The 26926-nt window shown below is 54.1% G+C and overlaps 8 protein-coding genes across 8 annotated transcripts; 5 read left to right on the top strand and 3 right to left on the bottom strand.

Moving 5' to 3' along the window:
- Positions 1 to 638, top strand: BZA05DRAFT_332073 (uncharacterized protein; the record flags this gene model as incomplete). The annotated part of the gene is made up of 3 exons (XM_051480625.1): positions 1 to 257; positions 327 to 414; positions 468 to 638. Coding segments are annotated over 3 exons (516 nt in total), but the record flags the coding sequence as incomplete, so codon positions are not given.
- Positions 639 to 1093: 455 nt separating this feature from the next.
- On the top strand, positions 1094 to 2619 carry BZA05DRAFT_415799 (uncharacterized protein; the record flags this gene model as incomplete). Its single annotated transcript, XM_051485337.1, has 6 exons — positions 1094 to 1139; positions 1416 to 1708; positions 1796 to 1813; positions 2350 to 2373; positions 2450 to 2508; positions 2574 to 2619. The coding sequence occupies 6 exons, from the start codon at positions 1094 to 1096 to the stop codon at positions 2617 to 2619; spliced, it is 486 nt and encodes a 161-aa protein (XP_051343080.1).
- Positions 2620 to 3157: 538 nt separating this feature from the next.
- Positions 3158 to 3667, bottom strand: BZA05DRAFT_387284 (uncharacterized protein). Its single transcript, XM_051482559.1, has one exon. The coding sequence runs from the start codon at positions 3563 to 3565 to the stop codon at positions 3305 to 3307; it is 261 nt and encodes an 86-aa protein (XP_051343079.1). The 5' UTR covers positions 3566 to 3667; the 3' UTR covers positions 3158 to 3304.
- A 6429-nt stretch (positions 3668 to 10096) lies between these two features.
- BZA05DRAFT_332170 (RlpA-like double-psi beta-barrel-protein domain-containing protein-containing protein) lies at positions 10097 to 10533 on the top strand (the record flags this gene model as incomplete). The annotated part of the gene is made up of 3 exons (XM_051480633.1): positions 10097 to 10232; positions 10293 to 10363; positions 10426 to 10533. Coding segments are annotated over 3 exons (315 nt in total), but the record flags the coding sequence as incomplete, so codon positions are not given.
- A 1328-nt stretch (positions 10534 to 11861) lies between these two features.
- BZA05DRAFT_428681 (uncharacterized protein) lies at positions 11862 to 13545 on the bottom strand. The gene is made up of 3 exons (XM_051486101.1): positions 13384 to 13545; positions 12477 to 13332; positions 11862 to 12418 (listed from the first exon to the last, which is right to left on the bottom strand). Exons 1-3 carry the CDS (start codon positions 13405 to 13407, stop codon positions 12075 to 12077), a joined length of 1224 nt encoding a protein of 407 aa, XP_051343077.1. The 5' UTR covers positions 13408 to 13545; the 3' UTR covers positions 11862 to 12074.
- A 1301-nt stretch (positions 13546 to 14846) lies between these two features.
- Positions 14847 to 19191, top strand: BZA05DRAFT_387276 (CRM1 C terminal-domain-containing protein). Its single transcript, XM_051482558.1, has 10 exons — positions 14847 to 15380; positions 15448 to 15477; positions 15530 to 15602; positions 15680 to 15751; positions 15810 to 16519; positions 16575 to 16910; positions 16963 to 17667; positions 17721 to 18543; positions 18600 to 18768; positions 18820 to 19191. Exons 1-10 carry the CDS (start codon positions 15312 to 15314, stop codon positions 19058 to 19060), a joined length of 3228 nt encoding a protein of 1075 aa, XP_051343076.1. The 5' UTR covers positions 14847 to 15311; the 3' UTR covers positions 19061 to 19191.
- Positions 19192 to 20773, bottom strand: BZA05DRAFT_387274 (mitochondrial 54S ribosomal protein YmL9). Its single transcript, XM_051482557.1, has 3 exons — positions 19740 to 20773; positions 19446 to 19659; positions 19192 to 19375 (listed from the first exon to the last, which is right to left on the bottom strand). Exons 1-3 carry the CDS (start codon positions 20316 to 20318, stop codon positions 19284 to 19286), a joined length of 885 nt encoding a protein of 294 aa, XP_051343075.1. The 5' UTR covers positions 20319 to 20773; the 3' UTR covers positions 19192 to 19283.
- A 3925-nt stretch (positions 20774 to 24698) lies between these two features.
- On the top strand, positions 24699 to 26750 carry BZA05DRAFT_332044 (uncharacterized protein; the record flags this gene model as incomplete). Its single annotated transcript, XM_051480622.1, has 2 exons — positions 24699 to 24925; positions 24986 to 26750. The coding sequence occupies 2 exons, from the start codon at positions 24699 to 24701 to the stop codon at positions 26748 to 26750; spliced, it is 1992 nt and encodes a 663-aa protein (XP_051343074.1).
- Positions 26751 to 26926: the final 176 nt, after the last annotated feature.

The following is a 26926-nucleotide window of genomic DNA, read 5'->3' as shown; positions in this document are numbered from 1 at the left end:
GAGGAAATCTCGGCCATGAAAAGAAGAGTCGCGGAGATGGAAGCCGAGGCGCAGAAGCTGAGGGAGATGCAAGCCAATCTCGACAAGGAACAGAACGACCTGCGTGAAGACAAGGAGGACATCGACGGTCGGAGTATCTTTGTCGGCAACGTTGACTACGACGCAAGCCCCGAGGAGATCCAGGCTCACTTTCAGAGCTGCGGATCCATCAACCGCGTTACCATCCTGCTTGATAAGCACACAGGACATCCTAAGGGGTATGACTGCCGCTCGCTGACCGGGAATATGTGTGTGAATGTGGCGGGCTGATGTGTGTGTCCATCTAGGTACGCTTACGTCGAGTTCTCAGAGCCAAACCTAGTCGCTCAAGCACTCGTTCTGAACGAGAGTATTTTCCGCGGCCGCTCGCTGAAGGTATGGGTATCGCGTCCCGCTATAATTCTCACTCGTTGACATGTAGTGCACAGGTCGTCCCGAAGCGTACGAACGTTCCAGGCATGTCCCGTGGTCGAGGCCGCGGTGGCCCTCCTAGGGGTCGGGGCGGCTACCCTCCTCCATACCGTGGCGGCTACGCTCCCCGCGGCGGCGCGTACCGGGGCGGATACAGAGGACGTGGAAGAGGTTACGCGCCATACTGAGCGCCGTCGCCCATGTTGCGGATCAGATTGATTAGGATGATGAGTTTGGGACCGGGAGTGTTGAAGACTGTTTGACCAGAAAAAAAATGAACATTCCCTTTTTTATGTTTCTATGTTCTATCTTTCTTCTCTTTTTTTTTGTCATTGCAGCAGCAGATCATGATGTACAGTAAACGGGTGCGCGATGCGCATCTATGCGCAAATTTCTTGGAGGACCACAGTGCTGGTATGTAGAGGAATCATGTCCCTACCTACAAGGCCATAGTATTTTCCTGCCCGAATCGATATCACGATCTATCTCTCCAACAGTCCCTCCCTCTATCATAACCACTGAGAAGTGGCCACGGTGTAGCTCAAGTTCATGTGTTGACTCGGCCGTGCCAACCCAACCCATCCATCACCGGACCGGGTACAACTGCCCATATGTACTCTACGGGTACCTACCCGAGTGATGCATGCGCATGCTGCTGCTGCTGCTGCTGCTGATGCTGCAGGTGATGAGTGAGTGAGTGAGTGACTCGAACGGAATACTGCCTGGATACCTAAAGTATGGAGGTAGAGGCGGTTACACCGTGATCGCGTGCAATTATCCAGCCTCTTCATGCTCCTCATCGCGTGAGTGCACGCGAGGGACACGAGGGATGGGATGGGCGGGATGAGACGCTGTTGATAAGAACGGAGGCTGCTGCTGCGGCGGGTGTGGAGAGCATTGATCCATCATCTATCACTGAGCATCTACGAGCAGCCAGCCTGAGCGCGATCGACGACCCACAGCAGCAATCACAGCAACCACAGCCCGTACGTACCGCACCGCCAACCCAACCCCGATGCGAACCCGCCCGCCGCCCCGTCCTGCATCCCCGACGACGAAATGCCAACCCCTATCCCCGTGCTCGCTGCGGGAAGACGACGACTGGACCGACCTCGCCCCCGGGCCCTCCCGCCTCCCCGCCCGCACCGACGAGGAACCCATCCCCACCCCGCGCGAACTCGCCGAGCTCGCGCAGCTCCTCGGCGCACCAGAGGATCCGCGCATGAAGCGCTGGGCGGCGTGGGCGGGGTTCGCGAAGGTACGTTTAATTCCTCCAGTGTAGATGTACTCCGGGTGGAGGGGGAGAGGCGGGGGATGAGGAGGGATGAATGAGGAGGGCTAACAGGTGTTGGAGGAAGTAGAGGTGGGTTAATGGCCTTGCGGGTATTGGTGGGTTGGCGGGGGTTGTGTGATATTTCATACGCCTGGAGGCGCGGTGAGTGCGGAGGGTGAGGTAATGAGGGACAGATGAGGAGGATACCGCCAGACGGCGGTGGTGCTGGTGCTGGTGCTGCTGGTGCTGGCGGCGGATCTGCGAGTGTGGCTCACGAGCGCACGGCCTCGCGCCAGCCCACCCGCTCACTCGTGACCACCACCACCAGCAGTACTCGACACGTGAAACGCAAAACGAAGAGTCACGCGGATGTCGTGCTTCGTGGTCTGGGTTCTGGGGCAGAGCTGATACTCTAGGTATTGATACATGTATTCGTGCGAGATCTTGTACATATACTTGCCCTTCTACATACACTCTCTTTCCTGTTGTTTGGATAGGTAGAGCATCATCGATCTCTGGTCACGAGCTCCCCCCCGTCCCGTGGCCTAACCACAGTACATATATCACAACCCTCACTTGCCCCTCGAGTGACCGCCCATGCATTCGTACCTGCGTCCGCCTGTCAGCCGGTCAGCCGGTCGGAGGAGTGGGTGCGTGCAGAGAACGCAGGAATTCCAAATCCATGAGCAGAGGAGCAGAGGAGCAGGTAGGTACGCACGTCACCAGGCACCAGGCAACAGGTGCACCGAGCAGGCCCTCTCTCGGCCGACTACGCAGGTACACAGGTACGTATGTTGGTAGCCGTCTGCAGTGTGCGTTTGGAGGAACACTGCGCTGCGCTGTGCTGTAGGTACTCTGCTGTGCGGTACTCGAGCTCGAGCTCGTGGTACCTATAGAGCTGAGTACGTACCAGGCGAAAGCAGTGAGCAGTGGCGTAGGAGTAGAACTCTGTCTCGTTGTCTCTCTACCTCGTTGTCTCGCTGTCTCTCTATCTCGCTGTAGGAATGTAGTAGTTCCAGACTTCCAAACCTCCAGACTTCCAGTGTAGGTATGCGGAACGGTGCGGGAAGTAATATGTAGGGACAATGCGATCAGCCCGCGGACCGCGGTGCACTGGCATTAACCAACCAACCAAACAGCACTTTATACATTCTTCATACGTATGGGTATTCCTTTCATTTCAGCTCCGTCCCGTCTCGCTCTGACTGACTGTGACGTTGGGTGTCAATGTGTCATATCCAATCAAATCAAATCCAGCAGGCACGCACGTGTGCCGAGAGGAGTGGGAGGGGGGGGAGCGGGAGGATGATGAGGAGGAGGGGAACAAAGAGAGGGGATGGAATGGAAGCACTGGAAGCATTGGTACCAGCACTTGTACTTGTGTCTCTCCTTCCCTCCCTTCCCGCATCGATCCAGCCCATTCAGTGCCGACGAGAGACATACAGAGACATACAGAGACATACAGAGACATACAGAGACATACAGAGACATACAGAGACAAGCGTGTGTACGCCACCGACCACCGAACCTGCGGAAACGCTAGTGGGAAGAGAGAGGGAGAGGAAGACATGTACCTATCACTCAGCACCGAAGGCGAAGTACCGACGATCTAGACCCCTTCGTCCCCGCCGAGGAGAGAAACGTACCTATCATACTCGTCGTGCGAGTAAAGAAGCAAAGTACCGAAGAAATCTTGTCCGCGCAATCGAGCATCGAGCGAGTAGGAACCGTACCTACCGCACTCGCTACTCGGCTGAGTAAGATCTCGGGGGAATCGGGGAAACGGGGAATCGAGGGAAGAGGGAGAGAGGAAGAGAGGAGGAGGAGGAGGAGGAGGAACATGTGGTCGAGATCGAGCACGCCACCGATAGGCGTGTAGTTGTACCGGTATATCCGTCCAGTCGGTACCTTGTACCTATTATACAGAGGCTGTGACAATCCCGAGTTTCGGAAGCGGCGAGGGGCAGAGAGACATGTGCCTGGTATCATATGTATGGATGTACACGCCATCCACCCAGCGCAGAGGTTCCAGTAGAGTAGGTACCTGAGTACTGGTATGCTACATACCGAGACCATCCATCCATCGAGCAACTAGCCAACCAACCAACCAACCAACCAACCATCCATCCAACTACCGAGGCCGTACCGAAGACGTAGGAAGAATGTACTCAGACACGTGTACATGGTAGGTACCTACGGTCCTACGGTACGCTGAGCTCTCCCATCCCCCTCCCAGACTCGCAGTTCCAGTTCCAGCATGCGAGCTGGTGTTCCTGTTCCATAGAGTGCTCTACACATGTTGCCATTCGAGCCATTCGAGTCAACTATTACTCCATAGCACAAAATCATCACACCCATGCAGCAACGCAGCAACGCAGCAACGCAGCAACGCAAGGCAAAGATAAGAAAATCTTCTTTCTGTTTCTATTTCTGTTTTTGTTTTTGTTTTTGTTTTTCCTCCAATCCAACCCATCCTACCGTACCTACCCCACCGTATTATTTGTTTATTTTCTCGAGAATCGAGAGCGGGGAACCTAGGCCAAACGGACAGACACCTCCACCTCCACCTCCACCTCCACCTCCAGCCGCACGTACGCACGCGCATCATCCTGCGCATGAAAGTTCAAAGGTTTCACCGTGGATATATTCCGGCCGGCCGTGTCGACTGTCGATCGTTTGCTTCCGGGGTTTGGGTTTGGGTGATTGGGCGATTGGGGGATCGGGCGAGTTGCGCAGGCTCGAGAGTTCGAGGGTTCGAGGCGAGACGTGCGAAACGTGCGAGCTCGATTGCGAGCTTGATTGCGAAACTGTGAGACTGCGTGCTCGGGCTATCATAGGTAAAGTAGAATAGGTACTAGGAGTAGGAGTAGCGAGCGAGCGACAAACGATATCGATAGAGTATCGATATCGTAAGTGCTCTACCGTACCTATTGCGGGCATGTAGGTAATAGGTATGATAGAAAAACATGGAGTAATAAGTGCAAGCCTTAACTAATGGAGGGATAGATAGATGGAATCCCATGGATGGATGCGATGGATAGATGGATGCGATAGATGCGAGCAGCGATGGGCGGTGCCTGACTCTACTCCACTCTAGGTACTCTAGGGCTGTACTCTACTCTACTCTAGATACCGTACATAAGCCTTCTCTGGAGTTCGCACTCCTCCAATCGGTTATGATAGAGTTGATAGAGTAGAGTACTACATACAACGAGTCCACTGGCGAGTCGCTCGCCAACTTCCTAGGACCTAGGTGATCGATCCCCTCGGGCCCTCGCCTCGCCTCCAAGCTTTCATTCCGTAGCCCGTGGGTACCCGAATGCGCTTTCCTGGCGATCAATGATCATCGAGCCAACGAGAAAGAGTAAAGAAAAATCTTCACTCTTGGCCCTGTACTTGCACCATTTCGACGCTCGATGTGCAAATATCATATACCTACATGATACACCGGTACCTAGAGTATCTAGAGCATCTATCTACTATGATACCTCATCGCTGACGAAGATCAGTCTCAGTCTCAGATCCACGCCTCAGCCTTCAGCTTCGGGTTTTTCTTGACCTTCCTTCAAGTTTCCTTTAACCTTCTTCCTTCCCTCCCCCTCCCCGCCCAGGCCCCAATTGGGCACAACCAGCCGAAGCGGCCGCCACATCCACGCCCACGCCCACGCCCACGCCTTCCAAGCGTCATTCGCCTCCAACCAGCCGGGGCCGGTGCCGGGGCGACTGCAGTCACCGGAAGAATTTTTTCTTTCGTTCTTCCTTCCTTGATTTCCACGCACAGCACATCACAGTAGATACATACAGCACATGCAGACATGCAGGAACCGGTACGGTAGAGTACGGCCGGTGCGGGATTTTCCCGTAGATGTGCAGCCAAAGTACTCTACATACATAAAGTACTAGGTCAAAAGTTTTTGTACAGGGGCCGTTTTACACCAAAAATGCCCATTTTCAAGCAACAAAACCCTCCCTTCACGTGGCGGCAAAAAATCGAGTCTTTCACAGAAGCTTTAGAATCGCAAGATGCATCACATGGACGAATTCTGGCGACTTTTGCTTCGGATTGGTGGCGCATGGGTTGGTGTTGTGCACAGGTTGGAGAGTGATTTCAGATTTTGTATGGGGCCCCCATACAAAATTATTGCGTGAAAACCAGTTTCACCACTAACTTTTCTCCCATACGGCATTACTCAACCACCACCAGTTAGAATTATGTGCCGATTTCAATGGAAGTTCTCTACCTGACTTGGAAGACCTTCCAATGGTCCACATATTTTTATACTACCTTATGGTTGCTGTATCGATGGCGGGAAATGACCTACCTCGGTGAAAGGGAAATCCGCCAAGCCACCCTACTTCGCACAAAATAATCAGCCTAGCGAGCTGGAGGTCTCGTTGCAGCTTTATTAGTATGTATTCATGATATTCGCCAATTACTACTACCATATAATGCGTGGTTGTTGTGTTAGAGAGATATATGTCTGTGGTGTGGTGGCGCTGTTGGGGAGGTGTACAAAAACTTTTGACCTGGTACTTTACATGTACACGAGTACACGAGTACATAGGCCTGGCTGTATAGCCGTATGTAGCCTGTAAGGCTGTAGATAGGGCTCCTCTCCAAAATTCGGGAATATAGATGAGCACCTAGATAGCACGGGTTAACTATGGGGAGTGGGGACGGCAAATCAAACAATGCCACGCGCGGTGGCTCCGAACTCGGGCTCGAACTCGAAGGGTCCGCTACCGGTAGGTACATGCGGCGGCGGGGAGGATTACGGTGATCTACTGGGACACACACTGGGAGTCTGGGAGTCTGGGAGGGGGACAGGCGCGCGGTAGGATTGGCTATGTATCTAGCAGATTCAAGACTCCAGAGGAGGGTCGGTGGTCGGTGTCTCTGAGGGATGGCGATACGTTGGCTACATGTAGCGATACGTTGGAACTTGGTATGATGGAGGCGAGAGAAACACGGGGACACGACACGGGGACACGGGGACTGGAGAACGCATGTGGACGCAGCAGTGCGTAGAGTTCGTAGGTACTTTGTAAGTGAGTGGGGGGTGGATAGTAGTAGTAGATACTTCTGAAGCCCAGGCTCCACCGAACCCACCGAAGCCACTGAAGGCTTACGTCGTCGTCGACGGCACAGAGTACGGTAGCTAGAGGTACATACCAGTAGAGCACGGTACCTACGTAGCCGATGCGATGAAGCAAGACTCCAGAGTCCAGAGGAGAAGAGAGACAAGGAAGAAACCTGCGAGAGGGGACCACGTACATAACGCGATGCAGCAGCAGATGTGCTGTGCAGATATGTAGAGCAGAGCAGAGTGGAGTGGAGTGGAGAAGAGTAGAGTATGTAGAGTATGTAAGCATGCAACCAGAGGTTCGTGATTAGGTTGGGGGGGGGGGATGATGATTACTTCGATGGATGGATCGACTGCGAAGACACGGTTGGGCTGGGCTGGGCTCGGCTCGGCTGGGCTGGGGGAGTGGGGTCTGGTTGGGATTGGTTGGGCTGGGACTGGGACTGGGACTGGGCTGGGGCTGTTCAGTACGCTTCTATGGAGTAGGTGTAGTACTGAGCACTGGCTAGCCTTCTGCGCCTTTTTTTTCATCTTTTTTTCATCTGTGTTTTTCGGTGGAGGCGAGGCGAGGCGAAAATGGATGCGGTCGGATAGAATAGAGTACTTTCTGTACCAAGGTAAGCGCATAGAAACATGCGGGCCTCTCTCGACGCCTCTCCTCCTGAGCGTCTGCCCATCCATTCTATATAGTAGTGCCTATTACCCTGCAGTGCACTCTGCCTCTCCATGCGCTCTCCCTGTGGAATACCGGTAGGTCATATATATTATTGAATAGTCATTGCTCCATAATCATCAGCATCATCCTCTGCCGGAGCATCCGCATCTCTGGGGTTGCCTCTTCGCTCTTCTGTGGTGGTGGTGGCTGCTGGCTCGCATCGCAACAATTTGTCGGGTCTCTTAGGACCATCTACTTTTAGTCAAACTCAGGTACCCGTACTCTATTCTACGGCCCAAGGGTGTCGCAAAGTTTGGGCGGTTCCCTGGTAATCGAGCCCAGTGCGGTAAGGCGTGCTCAGGAACAGCCGCTGCACCCTGCAGCGGCACTGCAACTTCGAGTCTAGCGGCACTGACACCACACCCTCTCGCACTTTGTTGCGTCGACACCGCGGCGCAGGAACGGAAACGTGAACGGAACGGAAACAGGCGGATGGACAGTAGAGTAGGACGAGAAGTGGAGGGGAGGGGAGGAGGAGAATGAGGGGAAGAATGAGGGGGGGAGGGGGAGGGGGAGGGGGAGGGGGAGGGGAGGAGGAGGGGAGGAGGATGGACGAAACAACTCACGACGCATACGGGAATAGATTGAAGTGGGCAGCACACCGAAGGCAGCAGCAGATTCCGCATACCAAAGGCAAAGGCAGCAACAGATCTCGCATACCAAAGGCAAACAAAGGCAGCAACACATCCAGCGGCGAGTGCTCACACATGCCTGCCTCGTCCGAGCGGAGCGCATGGGACGCCTTCTAGCGCTTCGCTGGATAGATTGCATCGGGTGCTTGTCGCTTCAGCCTTCAGCTGCTCTGCTAATCTACCGGTGTCGACCACTATACCGTGCACTCTATCGTCAGTTGGGATCTCCAGGAACCGGAACTCTACCATGACAGCTAGCAGTCGAGATTCAGACATGCGCTACACGGCCTATCTCCTCGTGATGCTCTATCTGCTCCGGCCTCGGACGTTCGGACATGAAGCGAAGCAGATCCCCAGAGCTCAAGCCCTCGCGATCATCAACATCATCGTCATCATAATCATCCGGATGGTTGGCCGCCGAGCCCGAGGGGAGAGCGAAAGGGATGGTGGGAGGGAGGGAGTGCGAGACGGTGCGAGAGTCTAACTCGTGAAGGCTCAGCACAAATCTCCCGGCTCCCCCCCCCCCGCCCGCCCGGCAGTGCTGCGGCTATTCCTGAATGGCCACCTCCCAGCTCGTACTTGCTCGTACTTGCTCTTGTTGGTGATGGTCTGTGGCGTCGAACCACAATCCCCCCTGCCACCCCTACCCCCCCGTGGGACTGGTCAGTTGGTGAGCCCCCATTGGGCTCCAGCCCGCCAAGCTGATTCCTGCCCTCAAAACCAACCCAGTCCTCGCTTTTCTGCCGCATCTCACCCACTCTCTCTCTCTATCCCTCCCCACGGTCATTCCTTTGAACCTCACACCCCACGTTCTGCACGCTCTCAGTGCAAGCAAGGATTTTTCAATCCCTCCATCCATCCCCGCTGCTTCTATCGATTGCATCTTGCCTCCGGTCCGCCTCCTTCAGGTCCAGAACAACACGCAGATAAAAAGCAACCTATCAAAACCAGCTTCTACAGCACATCCCCACCGCACAGCAAATCGGAGCAACTTCCTTCAGCTCTCCAACCACATCACTCCTTCAAGTCTCGAAGACTTCCGACCCATTGTATATCAATCTACAACCCCTCGACGGATAAAAGAAGAATCGAAGCAACGCAACACTCACAGCTGTTCCCAGTAACCTGCTCGCTCTCACTCACTCGGATAACCTCTTTCATCCCCAAGTCAATCCTTACATCCACCAAAAATGAAGACGCAAACTCTTTTCCTGATGGCCTCCGCCCTCTGCGGTGTCCTCGCTGCGCCCATCCGCGAGCGGGAAGCAAGGGTCGTCACAGTATACGAGAATGTGGTGCACGTGGTCACCGTCACTAGCACCTACTACGTGAAGGCCACGGTGAAGCCCACTCGGAAGATGACTGCGACGCTCACCTCGTCCACCGAGGAGTACCTCGAGGAGGAGGAGACCACATCCACAACCACCACTCCCACCCCCACCCCCACCACAACCTTCACTTCAACCGAGGAGACGTCCACCAGCACCACCAGCGTTGAGGAACCCACGACCACATACACTCCGGAGCCTACCTCAACGTACGTATCCCCAGAACCCACCGAAACCGAAGCTCCCGAAGAGGAGGAGCCGGAAGCTCCCGAAGAGGAGGAAATTGTTACGCCGACATCAACTTACACTCCCCCGACCAGCACTCCTAAGCCTGAGCCTACAACCGAGGCGCCCGAGCCAGAGACCACTCCTGAGCCCACTCCTGAGCCAGAGACCACTCCCGAGCCAGAGACCACTCCCGAGCCAGAGACCACTCCTGAGCCTGTGGCCACTCCTGAGCCCGAGCCCACATTGACTACGTATGTGCATCCTCGGTCCTCAGTCCGAGCTCGGCTCCCCGTGCCTTTCTCTTTTTTATATACCACCGCATATGTTTTTCGAGACCAATTGCTGACAAGCCTGCGCGCTTTAGCCCTCTGACCGGCGGCACCGATGGTAAGGCCACTTACTACGACACTGGTATGGGATCTTGCGGCCAGGAGCACACCGACTCTGAGCTTGTCGTCGCCATCTCCAAGGAGATCATGATGAAATACGACACTGGAAACCCCAACAACAACCCGCTTTGTGGTTAGTGCCTTTCCCCATCAATCCCCGCCCTTCGTACACCGGTATCTGACAAACAAACAGGAAAGCGCATCAAGTGCACTCGCGGAGGAAAGGAGGTCATCGCCACCGTCGTCGACACATGTCCTGGCTGCGTGAGTTTTTTCTCTCTTTGTTTATACCCTCACCACCCAAACCTCTATCTAACACCTATCAGACTCCGGACCACGTCGACCTTTCTCGGGCCGCCTTCGGTGACCTTGGCGACTTCGCTGAGGGCAACATCTCCATCACTTGGGCCTGGTTGGACCCCATCGACGAGTAAGCAACTCGGATCATCTGCGATGATTCTGTTGTTTTCCTGTTTAGAGTATCATTTCTTACTTTTACCTTACTCTTGTTTATAAGTCGATGATCTACGTGTGATTTCTGAATAATGGCTGGCCAGCTACTTCTAAGTTGGAGTTTCTCTTTATTTTTATATTTCTTATTATCTTTCCTCTCTTATGTTTTTTCCTTTCGGTTCCCCGAGGGGAAGACTGGGAATATCTACCCGGGTCGGCGTTTAACTAGAACTGAACTGGGCCTTTTGAGAAGGGAGGAGGGAGGTAGGAAGGAAGGAGCGAGGGGAAGGAGAAGGAGATGGGTTTCATGAAGTTTTACGGCCGCTGGTTTGATGATGGGGTTTTGGGGGGAAGAAAAAGGAGAAGGCTCTGGGAGCCTATGGTGTGTTGTACTCTAGGTACTCTACTCATTCGGAAGAAGGGGGGAATACGGTCGGTATGTTCGAGCAATTTATATACAATTGAATCATAGAATGCTTGCTTCCTCAATGTATTAGTGCATTTCCTGTTGGATATATACTTCGCGGTTGAAGGTTGAACCACCTCCTTCTCCGGTCCAGATGGATGGGAGCAATGGGGGAGCAACGGGGACGGGGTGACGGTCTCCTTTTCATGAACACACGACCCGTGTATTCACTGAAGGAAGGAAGGACGACGGACCAACAGAACTCATCACCCACCTAGATATATACCAAGTACACCTGTAGATATAGCCCAACCCAAGTTCCAACAGACTGAAAAGCAACAAAGGGGAAATCTCATTTCCCAGCTCTATTCCGCCTCGGCCGGTCCGTACTTGGCGGGGGAATCCTTAGTCTATAGTAGCGGGTCCAATTTTAATTTCCCGGCTTTCTCCAGACTCCGGTGTGGAGGTCCACCTTCCGCATCGACAGCTAGGTAGGTATAGGAACTAGGCATGGCGGGGAATCGCCGAGGTGGAGGTGGAGGTGGAGATGGCGAGGCGGTTGGATGGTGTGGGCTTGGGGATGATGAGAGTTAGTTGCGCTGCGGGGTGGTAGGTATGCGACTGGGCTGGGCTGTGATGGGCTGTGAGTGATGGGAGTGGTTCTTCAGACGTCTGGTTAGTGGCTTGTGGCTTGTGCTGTGGCTACTGTCTACATATACTGGTGACGACGAGTGAGCACTGAGGGATGGATCATGGCGGACTCCAGGCGGAGGGATGTTGCGATTAAGGTTTCCCCACTTACTCATGTAGAGTATGTAGGATCGCGCTTGACAGTGGTAGTGGTAGGTGGGGTACATAAACGGGATGGCAAACGGTACATACTTGCATAGCATAGGTAAAGCGAAATGGCAGGTAAACGGCAGGTAAACGGCAGGTAAACGGCAGGTAAACGGCAGGTAAACGGCAGGCTTGACAAATACGATATAGTAAAACTCACTACTTTGCAGGCGGAAAGAAGAAGAAGAAGGAACAAGCACTCAACGGTAAGAAGTAAGCGTAAGGTAAGGTGAGCACGAGACTCGATTCACTTCCCACTAACCAACCGCGTCCTCCCAGCTACGGATTCTTAGTAACCCCCGTCTCCTGCGGCCCAGTAACACTGATCGGCTTCTTGACATTCTTCTCCTCGCTCTCCTTGATGAGGCCGTCTTTCTCATCATCGCTGTCCTCGAGACTGAAGGGGTCTTTGTGCAGTGGCTCTGCGTCGACGCTCTTGAGCGGCTCCCATTTGCTGTTTCCCGCGGGAGAAGACCGGTTGCCTGTCGCGCTAGCTGGCCGGTAGAGGTCGTCGTCGTTGGTGCTGTCGATCATGGTCGGACGGTCCTCGAACGACACGCGGCGGCCGGTGGTCGCCGAGGGCTGGAATAGGTTGGGGTTGGCTTTGGGGCGGCGGGGGGCGGCTACACAGAGGTGAATTTTAGTGGGGTGATATGATAGGGGGCGAGAGGATGGACGTACATTCGGTGTTGTCTTTCAGGCTCAAGTGCGTGAAGTCATCCGACAGCACTTTGGGATCCGCATCGTATCCGTCCCGTGAGCGTCTCGGGGCGTCATACGAGCCACCGGCACCATACTGGCGTCTATTTCCCGTCCGCGCATACTGGCCACTGGTGCGCTGCGGAGGACTCTGCTCGCCGTGTGCCCTGCCCATGGATCCCTCGGGCTGATCCTCGCCATCGATCTTCTTCCTGAACTCATCAAACCACCCGGTGACCTTCGCCTGGGTCTCGAGGAATCCCTTCTTGATGTTCTCCTTGATGACGGGCAGATCCTCCTCAAAGAAGCTGGGACGGTCCCGGTCGTCGTTGGTGTAGTACTCATCATCGCTCTCATCGTTCGGATGTCTCCTCAGCGGCTGCTTCCCTCCGGTATTCGCCCTACGCACGCCGCCCATTCCCGCGTTAAGATGCTGCCTCGGCGCGGGCGCACCAAAGTGCTCCTGCAGCTGGCGGGCATACAGCGCATCAGCGTCGAGCTGGTTCTGTGGCGTGGAAGTGGACGTGTGCTGCTGGGCGCGTGGGCGCGGGGGCTGCGGCGGCGGTGCCTCCTCGACCACCGCAGACGGGTCGCTCATGCTCAGCAGCGCGTTGAAGGCGGGCTCGAGGTCGCCGCGCGACGCAACGAGCACCGCCCGCACTACCGCCGCATCGATGTTCGGGAATGCTTCGATCAGCGTCGCTTGGTTCTGCGAGTTCGGCGACAGCGGCCGCGTGGGCTGGGTGGGCGCCGCGAGTGGCGTAGACGCCTTCGGCGGTGGTGGGAGTGGGGTCGCGGAGGTTCCGGCGGGTGGGCTGGCGACGGGCGCCGCGGGAAGCTGCGAGAGGTCAGTTCGGCCCGGAACGGATCCGTGAGCGGGTGAGCGTACGTCTACTGGATTGTCGGCTGACATGTTGGGCTGTGCTATGCTATCGAGTGCTGTTGGTTGGTGGAAAAGGGGATGTGGATGGAGATGGAGGTGGTGGGGGAGGGCGGGGCGTCTGGTGGTGGTGGAGGTGGCTGCGGTGGGAGGGAAATGATTGGTGTGAGCTATGAGCTTCTATTTCACGTGCTCCCATTAAAAGAATGGCCGCGCACGCACCGCCACTTTGGACAGGCCAGGAGACAACTTACAATACAATTGCCTCCTCTCCTACCACCACCATGCACATAAAAAAATACAGATACGTAATCATGTCCTCCAGCAGAAACAGTAAAACGCCATCGTAGAAACTCTCCCATACACCGAGAAGCTCCGTGAGAACGTGAGCTTTCTATGCTGCATTAGCCACACCAAATGTTAGCGAGTGCGGAGGAGGCGAATGTGTCAAACAGGCTACTGTTAGGCAGGCCAGCAGATAGCTGGAGAATTTAGAGAGACTACATGGCGTGGAATGCTGTCGCCTTGCTATTGTGACGTGCGCATATCTGGGTAGAGCGCGAAGATATTGGTGCATTCGTGCTGAGAGACGATATGAAGAGGAGAGAAAGAAAGCAAATTTTGAAGCTCCCCCATGGCTTACCGTCCCGCCATGACGCTGTCTCAGATCGGTGCAGCTCCTAAAGAGCCCCTCATCGCTTTTGTCTTGGTTCGCTGGTTGCTCTGTAGGAGAGTTGCGTGTAGGAAGAGAATGAAGTGAACATATTCAAGCAACCGGGGCGTTAAGCCTGATACATAATAGATTTTCTGTGGCTCTTTCCGGTCTTTGATATTTTTCCTTCAACTTCAGCTTTCAACCCGTGCTTTCAACTTCGGCTTTCAACTTCGACTATCTGAAGAGGACTTAAGAGCTTGTCGATATTCGTGCCAAATCCTTCGAAACTAATCGTCAAGACTTTTTATTTTTGTTTTATTTACGTGGTCGTTAATCGCGTGCGACCCAGTTGGACCGTGGCGATGCACTCCCCGTCCTGTCTACGATACCAGTCCTCAATATTTTCGGTTAATCATTGAGTGCTTGCGGCTATCTGGATCATACCGATCCTAAAGACAAACATGTCATCGTGAGATGGGGACCGGGCAGACCGAGTGATAATCCGTATCATTGAATGCCCACATGGGTGCTGGTAAGCGCGGAACGGCGGCTCACTCACAAGGATCAAATCTCCGAACGGAGGCATGATCAAACTTAATACTCACGAGATACATAAGCCGCAGCACCGGAAGTCCGGGAACGCAAAAGCTATGAAGAGATGCCCTCCTCACTGCATTTCTCATCTTCTTCTATCAAAGGGAACCTGCAGCGTGATGTAAGTTGCTGTTGCGATCAATGGAGTCGATGTATGGTTCCAGGGGTAGTCACGCTATTGGACAGTCGGACTTGTTTCTTCGTGTTTCTCCGATCTGTGTCTCGATGCCAAGTCTCTCTTCATAGCCTCCGGACTCTGATGTTCGGACGGGTAACAGACGGCTAACATGCGGCTCTGGGCGCTACCGTCCAGACCTCTCTAGTGAGCGGCAACGCCTCCAATCCCGTCATATCTACACGAACGCGAAGCCAAGTACATACCCTACTCCTCTACACCTTCTGCATCTCCATCGCCCAGCAAGTTGCTCTGCAAGCTCAACCGAAAAAAATCTCCCTCTTCTCTCCACATATACCGTGTTCTACATCGTAAAGACGCACAACTTACAACAACCCCCCAGTCTCAGTTCCTCCGCGACTTACCCCGCCATACACCGATAACCCCGCCGTTGCCTTAGCAACAACAACCACCTGTCGCTGCTGATTCTCCGCATTTCCCCCCGCCTCGCGAGAGTCTGCAAATCACATAGTCTTCTCCGCTTCAAAGGGGTCCTCCGATCGAAACAGTATAATGGCTGCTCTGTCTATCGAGGAATTGGACAAGCATGTCCGCCAGTTCTACGAGGGCGCTGGCCAGGAGGTAACAACCGCTCACGTCCAGCGACTCCACTTGGTCGCAATCTGCTGATCACCGTATGGCCTTCCAGAGAATAAACGCCCAGCAACTCTTGAATCAGGTATGCCTTCTGGAGCTGCGCAGAAGCTGTCGGTGGGTACTAACAAGACCAGTTCCGAGAAAATCCCGACTCTTGGATCCTCGTCGATAAGATTCTGGAGACTGCCAGCTATCCCCAGACCAAATGTACCGCATATCACCGCCCCCCTCCAACTGTCCTTTGAATTTGTTCTCTGCTGCGTCTGGTGCTAATTCGATCCCAGTCCTCGGATTACAGGTCTTGGATACCGTGATTCAGACCAGGTGGAAGGTGCTTCCTAAGGAACAGCGGCAGGGTGAGTTCATCATGCAACGAACGCGGATCACTGGAAACAGTTCGTGCTGACAGAATAGGTATACGGAACTTCGTCGTGGGCTTCATCATTCAGGCCTCTTCTACCGCGGACAGCCTACATCAGCAGCGCCTGCTGATCAACAAGTTGAATCTTGTCCTTGTCTCGATCCTCAAACAGGATTGGCCGCACGACTGGCCAGACTTCATCAATGAAATCATCAGCTCCTGCCGAACGAACTTCTCGATCTGCGAAAACAACATGGCTATCCTCCGGTTGCTTTCCGAGGAGGTGTTTGACTTTTCGGCAGAACAGATGACACAAGCAAAGACTAAAAACCTCAAAACGACAATGTGTCAGGAGTTCTCGTCGATTTTCCAGCTTTGTTCCGAGGTGCTGTCTATGGCCGAACAGCCGAGTCTGGTGAAGGCTACGCTGGAGACTTTACTGCGATTCCTCAATTGGATCCCACTGGGCTACATTTTCGAAACCAACATCATCGACACCCTCCGCTCACGTTTTCTGGAACAACCGGAGTTCAGAAACGTCACCATGAAGTGCCTAACTGAGATCGGTGGCCTTCAGGTTAAGCAGTTCGAGTACGACGATAAGCTCGTACAAATGTTCACGACGGTCATGACTAGCGTATCGAACATAATACCGCTCACGACCGATTTGAGGTCCATATACCACACCAGCAACAGCAGGGATCAAGAGTTCATCCAGAACCTTGCGCTGTTCCTCTGCAACTACTTCACCGTTCATGTACAGGTAAGAGGAGCCGGACTATCTATCCCCTATAGGCGCCTACTGACGATTTGAGCAGCTCATCGAGAAACTCGCTAACAAGGATTATCTCGCGCATGCTCACTTCTATCTGATCCGGATTTCTCAGATTGAGGACCGTGAGATCTTCAAGATCTGCCTGGAGTATTGGAATAAGTTGGTGCAAGAGCTCTATGAAGAGATGCAAAATATCCCAATGACCGACGTGAATCCATTGCTCGGCATGCGAGAGATGATCTCCGGTGGTATCGCTGGCGGCGGCGGAGCCATGCACCCCAACATGCACGCCAACTTTCCATTGCGGAAGCATTTGTACCACGATGTGCTCACCAACCTTCGCCAGGTCATGATCGAGCGGATGGTCAAGCCCGAAGAGGTATGAAGATTGTTTGCATCTTGGGTAGCCTTGCTGACCAGAGTGAAACTAGGTCTTAATTGTCGAAAACGACGAGGGAGAGATCGTACGTGAGTTTGTCAAGGAGAGCGACACCATCCAGCTCTACAAGGCGACCAGGGAATGCCTCGTCTATCTTACGCACTTGGATGTCATCGACACAGAGGCTATCATGTCGGAGAAGCTTGCCAAGCAGGTGGACGGCTCCGAGTGGTCGTGGGCCAACTGCAACACCCTCTGCTGGGCTATCGGATCCATTTCAGGAGCCATGAACGAGGAGACCGAAAAGCGCTTTCTGGTCACCGTCATCAAGGATCTCCTAGGCTTGACCGAGATGAAGCGTGGAAAGGACAACAAGGCCGTGGTGGCCTCGAATATCATGTACATTGTTGGGCAATACCCGCGGTTCCTGAAGGCTCACTGGAAGTTCTTGAAGACCGTGGTCAACAAGCTATTCGAATTCATGCACGAAACCCACGAAGGTGTCCAGGACATGGCCTGTGATACGTTCATCAAGATTGCGCAGAAATGCAGACGCCATTTCGTCGCACTTCAGCCAGGCGAGACAGAACCGTTCATCGACGAAATTGTGCGAAACATGCAGCGCATAACTTGCGACCTTTCACCGCAGCAGGTTCACACGTTCTACGAAGCGTGTGGATATATGATTAATGCCCAGGGACAGCCTGGAATTCAGGAGAGACTGATTTCCGACCTCATGCTCCTCCCCAACCAAGCGGTATGCCCCTACTACTGATATCAGATCCCGGTCAATACTAACTTTTCCATCAGTGGGATCAAATCATACAGGAGGCCGCACAGAACCCCAGCATTCTCGAGAATACTGAAACAGTCAAGATCATCGGGAACATCATGAAGACTAATGTCTCGGCCTGCACGTCGGTCGGCACCTACTTCTACCCGCAGATCGGGCGCATCTACATGGATATGCTTTCTATGTATCGTGCAGTGAGCCAGATGGTGTCCGAGGGCATCGCAAGGGATGGACCTGTAGCTCCCAAGATGCCTCGTATTCGTGGACTCCGCACTGTCAAAAAGGAGATTCTCAAGTTGATCGAGATTTACGTCCAGAAAGCAGATGACCTTGAGATGGTGAACAATAACATCGTACCGCCGCTTCTGGATGCCGTTCTCGTTGACTACAACCGCAACGTACCGGATGCACGAGACGCGGAGGTTCTGAACGTTATGTCCACCATCATCAGCAAGCTTCAGCAGTTAATGGAGGACAAGATCCCAATCATCATGGAGAATGTCTTTGAGTGTACCCTAGAGATGATCAACAAAGATTTCTCCGAATATCCAGAACACCGAGTGGAGTTCTTCAAGCTGTTGCGGGCGATCAATCTGAGTTGTTTCCAGGCATTGCTCAAGCTGGACGGCCGGCAGTTCAAGTTCGTCATTGACGCTTGTCTTTGGGCGAGTAAGCATGACAATCGTGAGGTGGAATCGGCCGGTCTCAACATGTGTATCGAATTGATCAACAACATTGCTGAAACGGACGTGCAGACTGCGGGTAGCTTCTTCCAGCAGTTCTTCATTCCGATCCTGCAGGATATCTTCTTCGTCTTGACCGACGCCGACCACAAAGCGGGTAAGCTTCGCTCCAGTGATTGTGGGTATTTTGGGCACGGCTAACACACCTACCAGGCTTCAAGCTTCAGGCTTTGTTGCTTTCGCGCATGTTCTACTTTGTGGACTCGGGCAAGGTCCAGGCGCCGCTCTACACTGACCAGGTCCCCGCTGGAACGTCCAACTCGCAATTCCTGCGAGAGTACGTTGCCTCCCTGCTGATGAGCGCATTCTCGCACCTCCAGCCGTACGTATTCTCAGTGCTACTGGTTCCGGATAGATGCTAACCGGTTGACAGGAACCAAGTGAAGTCCTTTGTTGACGGGCTGTTTGCGCTGAACAACGACTTGGTCAAGTTCAAGCTGAATCTGCGTGACTTCCTGATCCAGCTCAAGGAGTTCTCCGCCGGAGACAACACTGAGTTGTTTGCTGAAGACAGAGAGATCGCTGCGGAAGAGGCACGCAGGGCTGAGAGGGAGAAGGCTGCGCGGGTTGGTGGTCTGATCAAGCCCAGTGAGATGGACGACGTGGAACTGTAGGGTGGGCTCAAGGAAGGGATGGCGATCGGTAATATTTCTTTTTTTGTATGATACAGTGAATTTACCGCGTATATCTGCATCGCAAATCGAAATTCAGAAGTCGTTCAAACACTACAGAATCCGTGATTTTTACGCTGCAAATACTACATTGTGACAGGTTTGTAAGGGATTATTTCCGCGTTCGATTGTGACATTACACGTTATTGTACAAGGGTCGCTCGGGTCATGAAGTCTCCGCCGCAACCGCCACGGGCATAGGCTTCTTGATGGCATCCTGTAGCTCAACCACACAGCCCTTCGGCCCACTCACCGCTCCTACACGCACGTCATGTTAGTCCGGCATACCTCCGCAGTCACACCGTGTTGCCGTGGTGGTAGAACGTACCGTTGACGATGACAATACCGAGCTCCGGCTCGACCTGGAGAACCTTCAAGTTCTGAACCGTATGCTGCTGACCACCCATACGTCCAGCCATACGCTTTCCCGGCAGTACACGGGAACCTCCTCCCTGCGACTGACCGGCCGAACCCATCGCTCTGTGGGTGAGCGAGTTACCATGCGACGCGGGCTGTCCACTCCATCCCCAACGTTTCATACCCTGCGCGCATCACCATCATCAGCACACTTATCCACCACCACCCCACACCCCGCCCACGCCACACGAAGAGGTAGACCTACACCCGCAAACCCTTTCCCCTTCGAATTCGCGCGGACATCCACAAACTGGCCTACAGTAAAATGATCTGCGGTAATGATAGTTCCGGGCTGCAGCAGGCCCTCCTTATCTCGTACCCTAAACTCGCGCAGCGTCTTTTTCGGGGAAACCTCGCAGGCCTCGAAGTGGCCCAGCATGGGCCGGGTGACGTTCTTGGGATTGCGCCAACCAAGACCCACCTGCACAGCCCAGTACCCGTGCGTATCCCGCTCCTTCACGGCGGTCACTTGTACTCGGTCGAGCTGCAGGACTGTGCATGGAATTCGCTCCCCCGTGGAAGTGTAGAGGGCGGTCATACCGGTCTTGTAGGCGAGTGCGCCGGTGCGCGCGGGGAGTTGCCGCCGGAGGAGTGCCGCTGCCCGTGAGGCTTCGAGAAGGACGGGGGAGCCGGAGGAGGAAATGCGCTTGGGGCGCAGGCCGAAGGGCGGGGCGGGTGTGGTCGTGAAGGGTTGTGTGCGCGCGACGGTGAAGGCGGGGAGGGGCGCACGGACAAGGGCCAGTGGCCGGAGCACGGCGGCGAGGAGGGGGTTCGACGGCGGCATTAGGTCGGTGGTGCTGCGGTCGTTGCGGCTACCTATGGGTGCTGAGGAGTGGAAGTTTTGGGATTAGATGGAAGGGGTAGGGTAACTGACGTGGTGGGGGGCGAGGGGTAGATGCGGCGCTACTGGTGGCAGCTGGGTGGTTACTCAGCTGGCGCTCTGGAGATCAAAGGGAACCACCTATTAGAGTATATAGATCGGGTTTCGCAATTGATAAAGTCTCATTCGTTCTATTGTGCTCCACCGGCCAGCTGTTCTAAAACTCGTCGAGTCACTCTCCACACAATAGGTTGGTTTGGCGATTCCACAGTTTAAAACTTCGGTGAGTCGTGGCCGACGACAACCGGCAATTCCATGCATTCCGCATTCCGCAATCCCACTATATATGCTTCAGCTACAGGAAGCAGGCAATCCGGGCATTGCTATATCCAGTATTCAAAAAGGATTGCAGAGTCGTGACTCCATCAATGTTATTAACTTCCATCGGTGGATTTATCGATAACCATGACCCTCCGTCTCTCGTCAAAAACAGGCCAAGAGAGAAGATTCAAGACATTCCTCGCGAACCAAAGATCCAAGATCGGTATGTACCATGTGGGATATGCAAAGCCGTTTAAAACAACGGGTGGGTACCGTGAGAACGAATACCTATATGAGTGATGGAATCACGCAGTATCACTCCGTCAACCAGGCTGGAATGGCTGGAATGGCTGGAATGGCTGGAATGGCTAGCCGAGCCCGAGCTGCTCGAGGCACGGCTGTGACGGCGGGATGGGAAACAGCCGACAGAGGTGTCAACTGTCAACTCGATGAGATGTGCAGAAATCCGAAAGGCACATATGCACATACTGGTACCTGAGTACCTACCTAGGTGACGTTCAAGCTTATGTGCATAACTACATACAAAAAATAAAGTCTTCCTGCATACTTTGTACATGCGCACCCCACAGTCTACAGATCTATGATCTATGAGTTTCAGCGATTAGTTATACGTCCTGCCCTTCCCCATTTCCGCGCGGATCCTGTCGATTCTCTGGAGTCTGGCGAAGGTTGTCGATCAGACAGTTTCCTAGCATAGGTAAATTATCACCGCCTCCTCACATTCCAGCTCGTACCCGGGAATCGGCTGTGGGTGGTTCGTTGATTTAGATACCGGTACTAGGAATGTAGAGGGGAGTAACCACAGCGAATCAGAGAGCTGTTGGACTGGTGGGAGTGGTGGGAGTGATGATGCATAGGGTACTTCAGCCTCACCGACCAACCGACCAACCAATCGATCCCCAGGTCGTCAGTTCCGGCGCTTCCAGAAGTTATGCACATACATGTGTACACACGTCAGGTGGTCATGGCCTGCATAAGTGCCTACAACACCTACAGTACATACAGTAGCAAAAAGTGGGTACGCTTCGCCCCGAGCTCGTCGGTATATCATATCGACGGAGGGTGGAATCACCGCGGGGCGGGCGGGACGGTCGGTTGACGTTCTGCGCGGCTGCATCTGGCATCTGGCATCTGCTTGGAAGTTGGCCGGCTGGTTGGTTGGTTATCCGTTAGAGTAAGTACTATACTCGTATCGAATTGACTTTTGCGCAATCCAGCGGTGGTTGGATCGAGTGATGGCTCCGGTCGGAGCGAAAGCGGTCCCCGGCGTTGGTCCTCGGCGTTAGAACTTGGAACCTTGAACTTGGAACCTGGAACTTGGAGGGGAGGAGAAGGGGCGGTGTTTATCCACAACTTTCAAGTCCGAAAGTCCGGTGTGAGCAGAAAGGACCGTGTCCATTCGAAGCTCACTCAGTGGGTCCGAAAGTTCGGTGTAAAGTAAACAATACTATACAAAGTCCGTTCGGAATTTGAATCCCATATGCAGTATTTGTCAAGTCCGAAAGCCGCAGTGCTGATGCGTTAGATATACTGATATACCTACGGCGTCTCGAGTAGGATTATGTGTATCGGAATCTAGAATATAGGTAGAACTATTGATCCCAAGCTGGGACTTTGACGACTGGGGCCGTAACATAATAATGGGATTCAGGTATTCCCATCCAATTCCTCGAGTGTGATCATGCGTAACGGAATCCAGAGTATAGGTACCGTAGAAGGAATGACCGGGGGCCACAACACAGAAATGGTAGGTACTGGTAACTATTCCCATCCAGCTCCTCGAGTTGCAATCACGCTCCCGAGTCCCGTCACCCAGCAAGTGTTGGCCCATATATCCGGCAGGTAACTACCAGTATAGAGTGGGTACTTGGTAGATAAACATGAATTCGACTGTGCTCCCACAGCATGGCTCGTTTATGCTCATACCTTCATAGATGAATAGATTGTATGTATGCGCCATGCTTGGAGTTCATCTCAAAAATCACATTGGCGCTGGGTGGGCCCGTATCACGCACAGCACATCACAGCCCAGCACAGCCCAGCGCACGCGTTTCAGACCACCTTCGCAGTGCACAGTGCGAGTACCCACCGACCGCGACGCAGGTGAAGGTGAAGGTGAAGGTGAAGGTTACCCAAGGCGATATCTATCTCTGGAGAGTTTACATAGATACCTTCGCAGTAGGTGGTTACTGCACCGGGCTCACGACATCAACGTCGCAATGGCGAGAATAGGTAGCAACAGAAGTGTTATTACTGCAGTGCTATTACCAGCAGTTACCGACCGACAAACATCGTGCACTTCTCGTTTCGCCGTTTCGCCGGTTCGCCGTTTCGTCGCGCGTGCCTCTGCCTGTGCGCCCTTTGCCACCTCTTCATCGAATCCAGCCTCCCCTTCCGCGTCACGATGATACACCCGCATGCTCCACCATTTCATATCTATCGAATCCCCCCCCCACCCGCACCCACATAAGAGACCTTTGACCGCAATTTCCGATGTGGTGGCCACCGAGCACCAGGGTCCCCGATCGAGGCTGGGGAGGGGTCCGCATAGATACTAGTAACAACCCCTGGACATTTCTCTCTTGCTTTCCCTCTCTCTCTGTTTTCGCCATCGACGGTTTGACCCTCTCTCTCTTTCCCTCCCTCCCTCGTCCTCCTTCATCTTTTGGGATTAAGGGGTAGCGCAGATGCGATTGGCTGAGCGCGCACCCGCCTATGCCCAGACGGGACAGGCGTTTAAACGCTCTCGGTGCAGCGTTGCACCTTCAGGCTTCAGGGCGTGGGTGAAGTGAGATGGCGGCGCAAGGATGCCTTCCCTTCTGTCAGATGTGGTACCTGGCATAAGGTAGGCAGAGCAGATGCTCGGGTGAAGTGCCTGCGTGGGCCAGGGCTATGGGAAGGACGGAGGGAGCGAGGAGGGAGGAGGGAGCGAGGATGGGATTGGGTGAAGGATGAGGGAAGGATGAGGGAAGGATTGAGGGAAGGATTGAGGGAGGGGGATGGGTGCTCGCATGTCTTCGCCGGCTGCTGTGGCTGGCTGGCTCGTTCGTGGTGGTGCACATATACACATACATGCCAAAGTAACCACCGGCCGACCGACTGACCCGATAGTACTGCCACTACCATCGTTTTGGCGATAGATCCAACTAACCCGCGAAGAGTAAACGCCTTCCTCGTCCTCCTCCTTTCCCCGTTTCCTATCCTTTCTGGTGTGGTTAGAGCGCATTTCACGCCCACTCTACTTCACTTCCATCCCACTCTCCCGCCCACCCACCCCCCTTCTTTCCTCCTCCCCCCCCTCCCCTCCCCTCCCCTCCCCTCCTCCTCCCCTTCCTCCTCCTCACTCCGTCCCGACCTCACCACTCCCGTGTCCGAAATCTCGTGGGCCCCATCTTCCGATCTATCTGTTGCTGCCCCCTCTCGGTCAGTTGAGATACATCAAGTCATTCTTTGAAACCCGCCCGTCAGACTTCGAACGCCAGGAGACCCGGTCTTCAGTCACTCTTTTACTGCTTGCTTGCTTGTTACATGCCCATATACATACTACCACCACCGCTACTACTACAATCACGATCTTTGCTTTGAGAAATAATACCTGCTGCGTTTTTGGCCTCGTCGACATTGGATAGCTCCAACACTACCTCCTACCCACACGACTCACGCCTCAACTAATACCAAACAACATCAACAACCACAACAACAATACCGACACGCCACAATAAACAACATCAACAACAGCAACAATTCCTACAATTCCAACATTGTGGCTTTGCGCCGAGCGACTCGCGAATCCCGAACCATTCACGCTTTCAACGCCATCGACCATCTCACGACATTCGACATCGAGGCCGTTCCGTAATCATTGCCAAATCTGTAGGTTCATTCCTCGGGACCTCCTGAATTCCCGATCACTCGTCTCCACCCCCCTCCCCCATCAGCCGAACTGGAGCGCTTCGAAGGTTGGCTTGGCTAAGCTCCTTGGCAATAGCTTGATCATACACCATGTCTCGGCACGTACGCGACATCAAATGGCATCACCATCGCATAGCGCGCAGAGGTCCTGTTGAGGACCCTACTCCCGTGTTGGAGAGCGTTGATGATATCTGGACGCAGAGCAATATACTGCATGCGCGTGCGGCTACGTCCACATGTAAAGCAGGGGATGATTCGCCGGAATGTGAACTGCCTGCTGGTGCTGCCAGCAAGCTTCCCCTGATATTGGGTGCAGCGTAAGTTGGAGTATGGAGAAAAAAATTTATGTTTTATCGTTGCTGACGGATGGTTTGCAGTGTTCCCATATTAGTGGCTGTGGTGGTCTTGTTGTTTCTGCATCGCCGACACATGCGAAAACTCAAGGAGGAGGAACAGACGGATAAGACCAAGAGCATGGACTTTGGCATGGGCAATTCTCATGCGAGAATGGCTTCGCTCAATGGAGGGGAGAAGATGGGCAGTCGCAGTCGTAAACAGATGTCGATGGACTTGGATACCGTAATCTCGCCCTACCTGATGCCGAACGGACTCAACGGTTCCCACGACACCCTGCATTCCATCTCCCGTACGGTTCACAGCGTCGAGGACCGTTACGGTCTTCCCTCCGAGACCACCCCGCGATCGCCCCGAACCGCAGCCCGCCAACGGGACTCGTCCATGTACACCCGCTCGACCAGACAGGATGACAGCCCGGACGGATCTCGGTCCGACATGGATTTTGGCCTTCTCAACGGTGCCCAAAAGATGCCGACTTCTTCTCCTCCTCGTGGTTCTTCCCTCGGTCGCTCGATTTCGCCCGTTCCTCAGATTGCATTCCCCCCACGCGCCAAATCTCCCGAATTCCGAGGCAATCCCCAGGAACGCCCTGGTCCTGGAGTTCCCTCGGCTCTCAAAGTCGGCAGTGCTGTCTCCTCCTCGGAACGCAGCGGATCACCATTCGCTGACCCCATCATCACCCCACCCACGGACAACAACAGGCCTAATTCCGACGCACCTAGCGAATATGGAGGAGAAGGAATTCAGTTCAGATTCTCCGACGCTTCAATCGACGAGCAAGTCAAGAAACAACCAGTGCAATCGAAGCCCCCTACTGATGCCCGCAAGAGTCTGGCTCCTGCTGCTATGGATGGACGCAGACTCTCTATGGGCTCTAGACCGTTGCCTCCGGATGCGAACCCCGAGGACACTGCTGAGGAGCGTGCCATGCGTATCAGGTCCTTCTACAAGGAATACTTTTCTGGCGACGAAATCACTGCTGATGCACCTCCCATGCCTGCACCCCCGGCCAGATATCAGGATGAATACCGCCAAGAGTTCAACTCCAACGGTTTTGATGACACTACCGTCTTTGATTCGGAGACGGGTCGTTTCATCGTGCCTGGGTCCAAGCCATTCGCCGAGCCAGTAACCCGCCGTGCCATGACTCCTCCTCCCCGTGCGCCGCCGCGCTTCATGGGTCCGGCCGCCGGTGGACCTGGATCTCGTTCTCGTGCTGGCTCAGCTGCTGGTGGACGCATGCCCCCACCAGGTCCTCGTAGTTTCTCCTCCGCCAGTGGGCATCCCGGACAACAGCAGCCAAGACGGCCGATGGCGCCCCCAAAGCCCCTCAACGTTATGCCCACACCATCGATGCTCAACGAAGATGCCTTCAACTCACCGCACATGTTTGCGCCCCCTGTGCGTGTCCCTCGCGAGGAGTCGGACTTCGACAGCGGTCGTGGAGGACTCCGCCCGTACTCGCCCGCATTCTCACCGCACGTGCCGCTCGCCTCGGCGTTCGAGGACCTGCCATCCATGCCCAGTCCCCACGCGCTCCGCAAGTCGACTGCCTTCACGGCGCTTGACTTTGCGCCGCCCAAGAAATTCAAGAATGAGGGTGAGATGAGTGATGCCGGCAGCATCCACAGCACTCGAAGTGGTGTCTCGCAACAGCACACAGACAACATTCGGAACGGTGCATACCGCGTCTCGCGTCTCCCGACGGACGTAGTACCATTGAAGGACGACATGACGGCGGGTCTCAGGCCGACATGGGATCTTGGATATGGAAAGAGCGGATAAAAGGAGGGTTCATTCAGATAGACAATAATATGGACAAGACGATAGCTGTATGAATGTATTTCCTTTCTACATAGTCGGTTGTCCATTTCTGCATATGTTTTTTTCGTTTCGTTTCTCACTTTTTTGCTCGGGTGTACTTAGTCGCGTTCCTGTTTCTGTCAATATCCACGATGTGT

This window comes from Tricharina praecox, assembly GCF_024521635.1.
Source record: "Tricharina praecox strain CBS 144465 chromosome Unknown BZA05scaffold_3, whole genome shotgun sequence".
Taxonomy (NCBI): domain Eukaryota; kingdom Fungi; phylum Ascomycota; class Pezizomycetes; order Pezizales; family Pyronemataceae; genus Tricharina; species Tricharina praecox.
Note: the sequence above shows the minus strand (reverse complement) of the source record. Positions and strands in the feature narration are given on the sequence as shown.

Bases quoted from the DNA above. Each gene is read 5' to 3' on its own strand.
- BZA05DRAFT_387284 (XM_051482559.1), bottom strand. From the start codon at position 3,565: ATGTTCCTCCTCCTCCTCCTCCTCCTCTCTTCCTCTCTCCCTCTTCCC.
- BZA05DRAFT_428681 (XM_051486101.1), bottom strand. From the start codon at position 13,407: ATGTCAGCCGACAATCCAGTAGAC. The intron at 13,333-13,383 runs GTACGCTCACCC...GACCTCTCGCAG, and splicing joins CAGCCGACAATCCAGTAGAC to CTTCCCGCGGCGCCCGTCGC. The intron at 12,419-12,476 runs GTACGTCCATCC...ACCTCTGTGTAG, and splicing joins CCTGAAAGACAACACCGAAT to CCGCCCCCCGCCGCCCCAAA.
- BZA05DRAFT_387276 (XM_051482558.1), top strand. From the start codon at position 15,312: ATGGCTGCTCTGTCTATCGAGGAATTGGACAAGCATGTCCGCCAGTTC. The intron at 15,603-15,679 runs GTACCGCATATC...ATTCGATCCCAG, and splicing joins CAGCTATCCCCAGACCAAAT to TCCTCGGATTACAGGTCTTG. The intron at 18,544-18,599 runs GTAAGCTTCGCT...CACACCTACCAG, and splicing joins CGACGCCGACCACAAAGCGG to GCTTCAAGCTTCAGGCTTTG.
- BZA05DRAFT_387274 (XM_051482557.1), bottom strand. From the start codon at position 20,318: ATGCCGCCGTCGAACCCCCTCCTCGCCGCCGTGCTCCGGCCACTGGCC. The intron at 19,660-19,739 runs GTAGGTCTACCT...TGATGCGCGCAG, and splicing joins AGGGGAAAGGGTTTGCGGGT to GGTATGAAACGTTGGGGATG. The intron at 19,376-19,445 runs GTACGTTCTACC...ACGTGCGTGTAG, and splicing joins CGGTATTGTCATCGTCAACG to GAGCGGTGAGTGGGCCGAAG.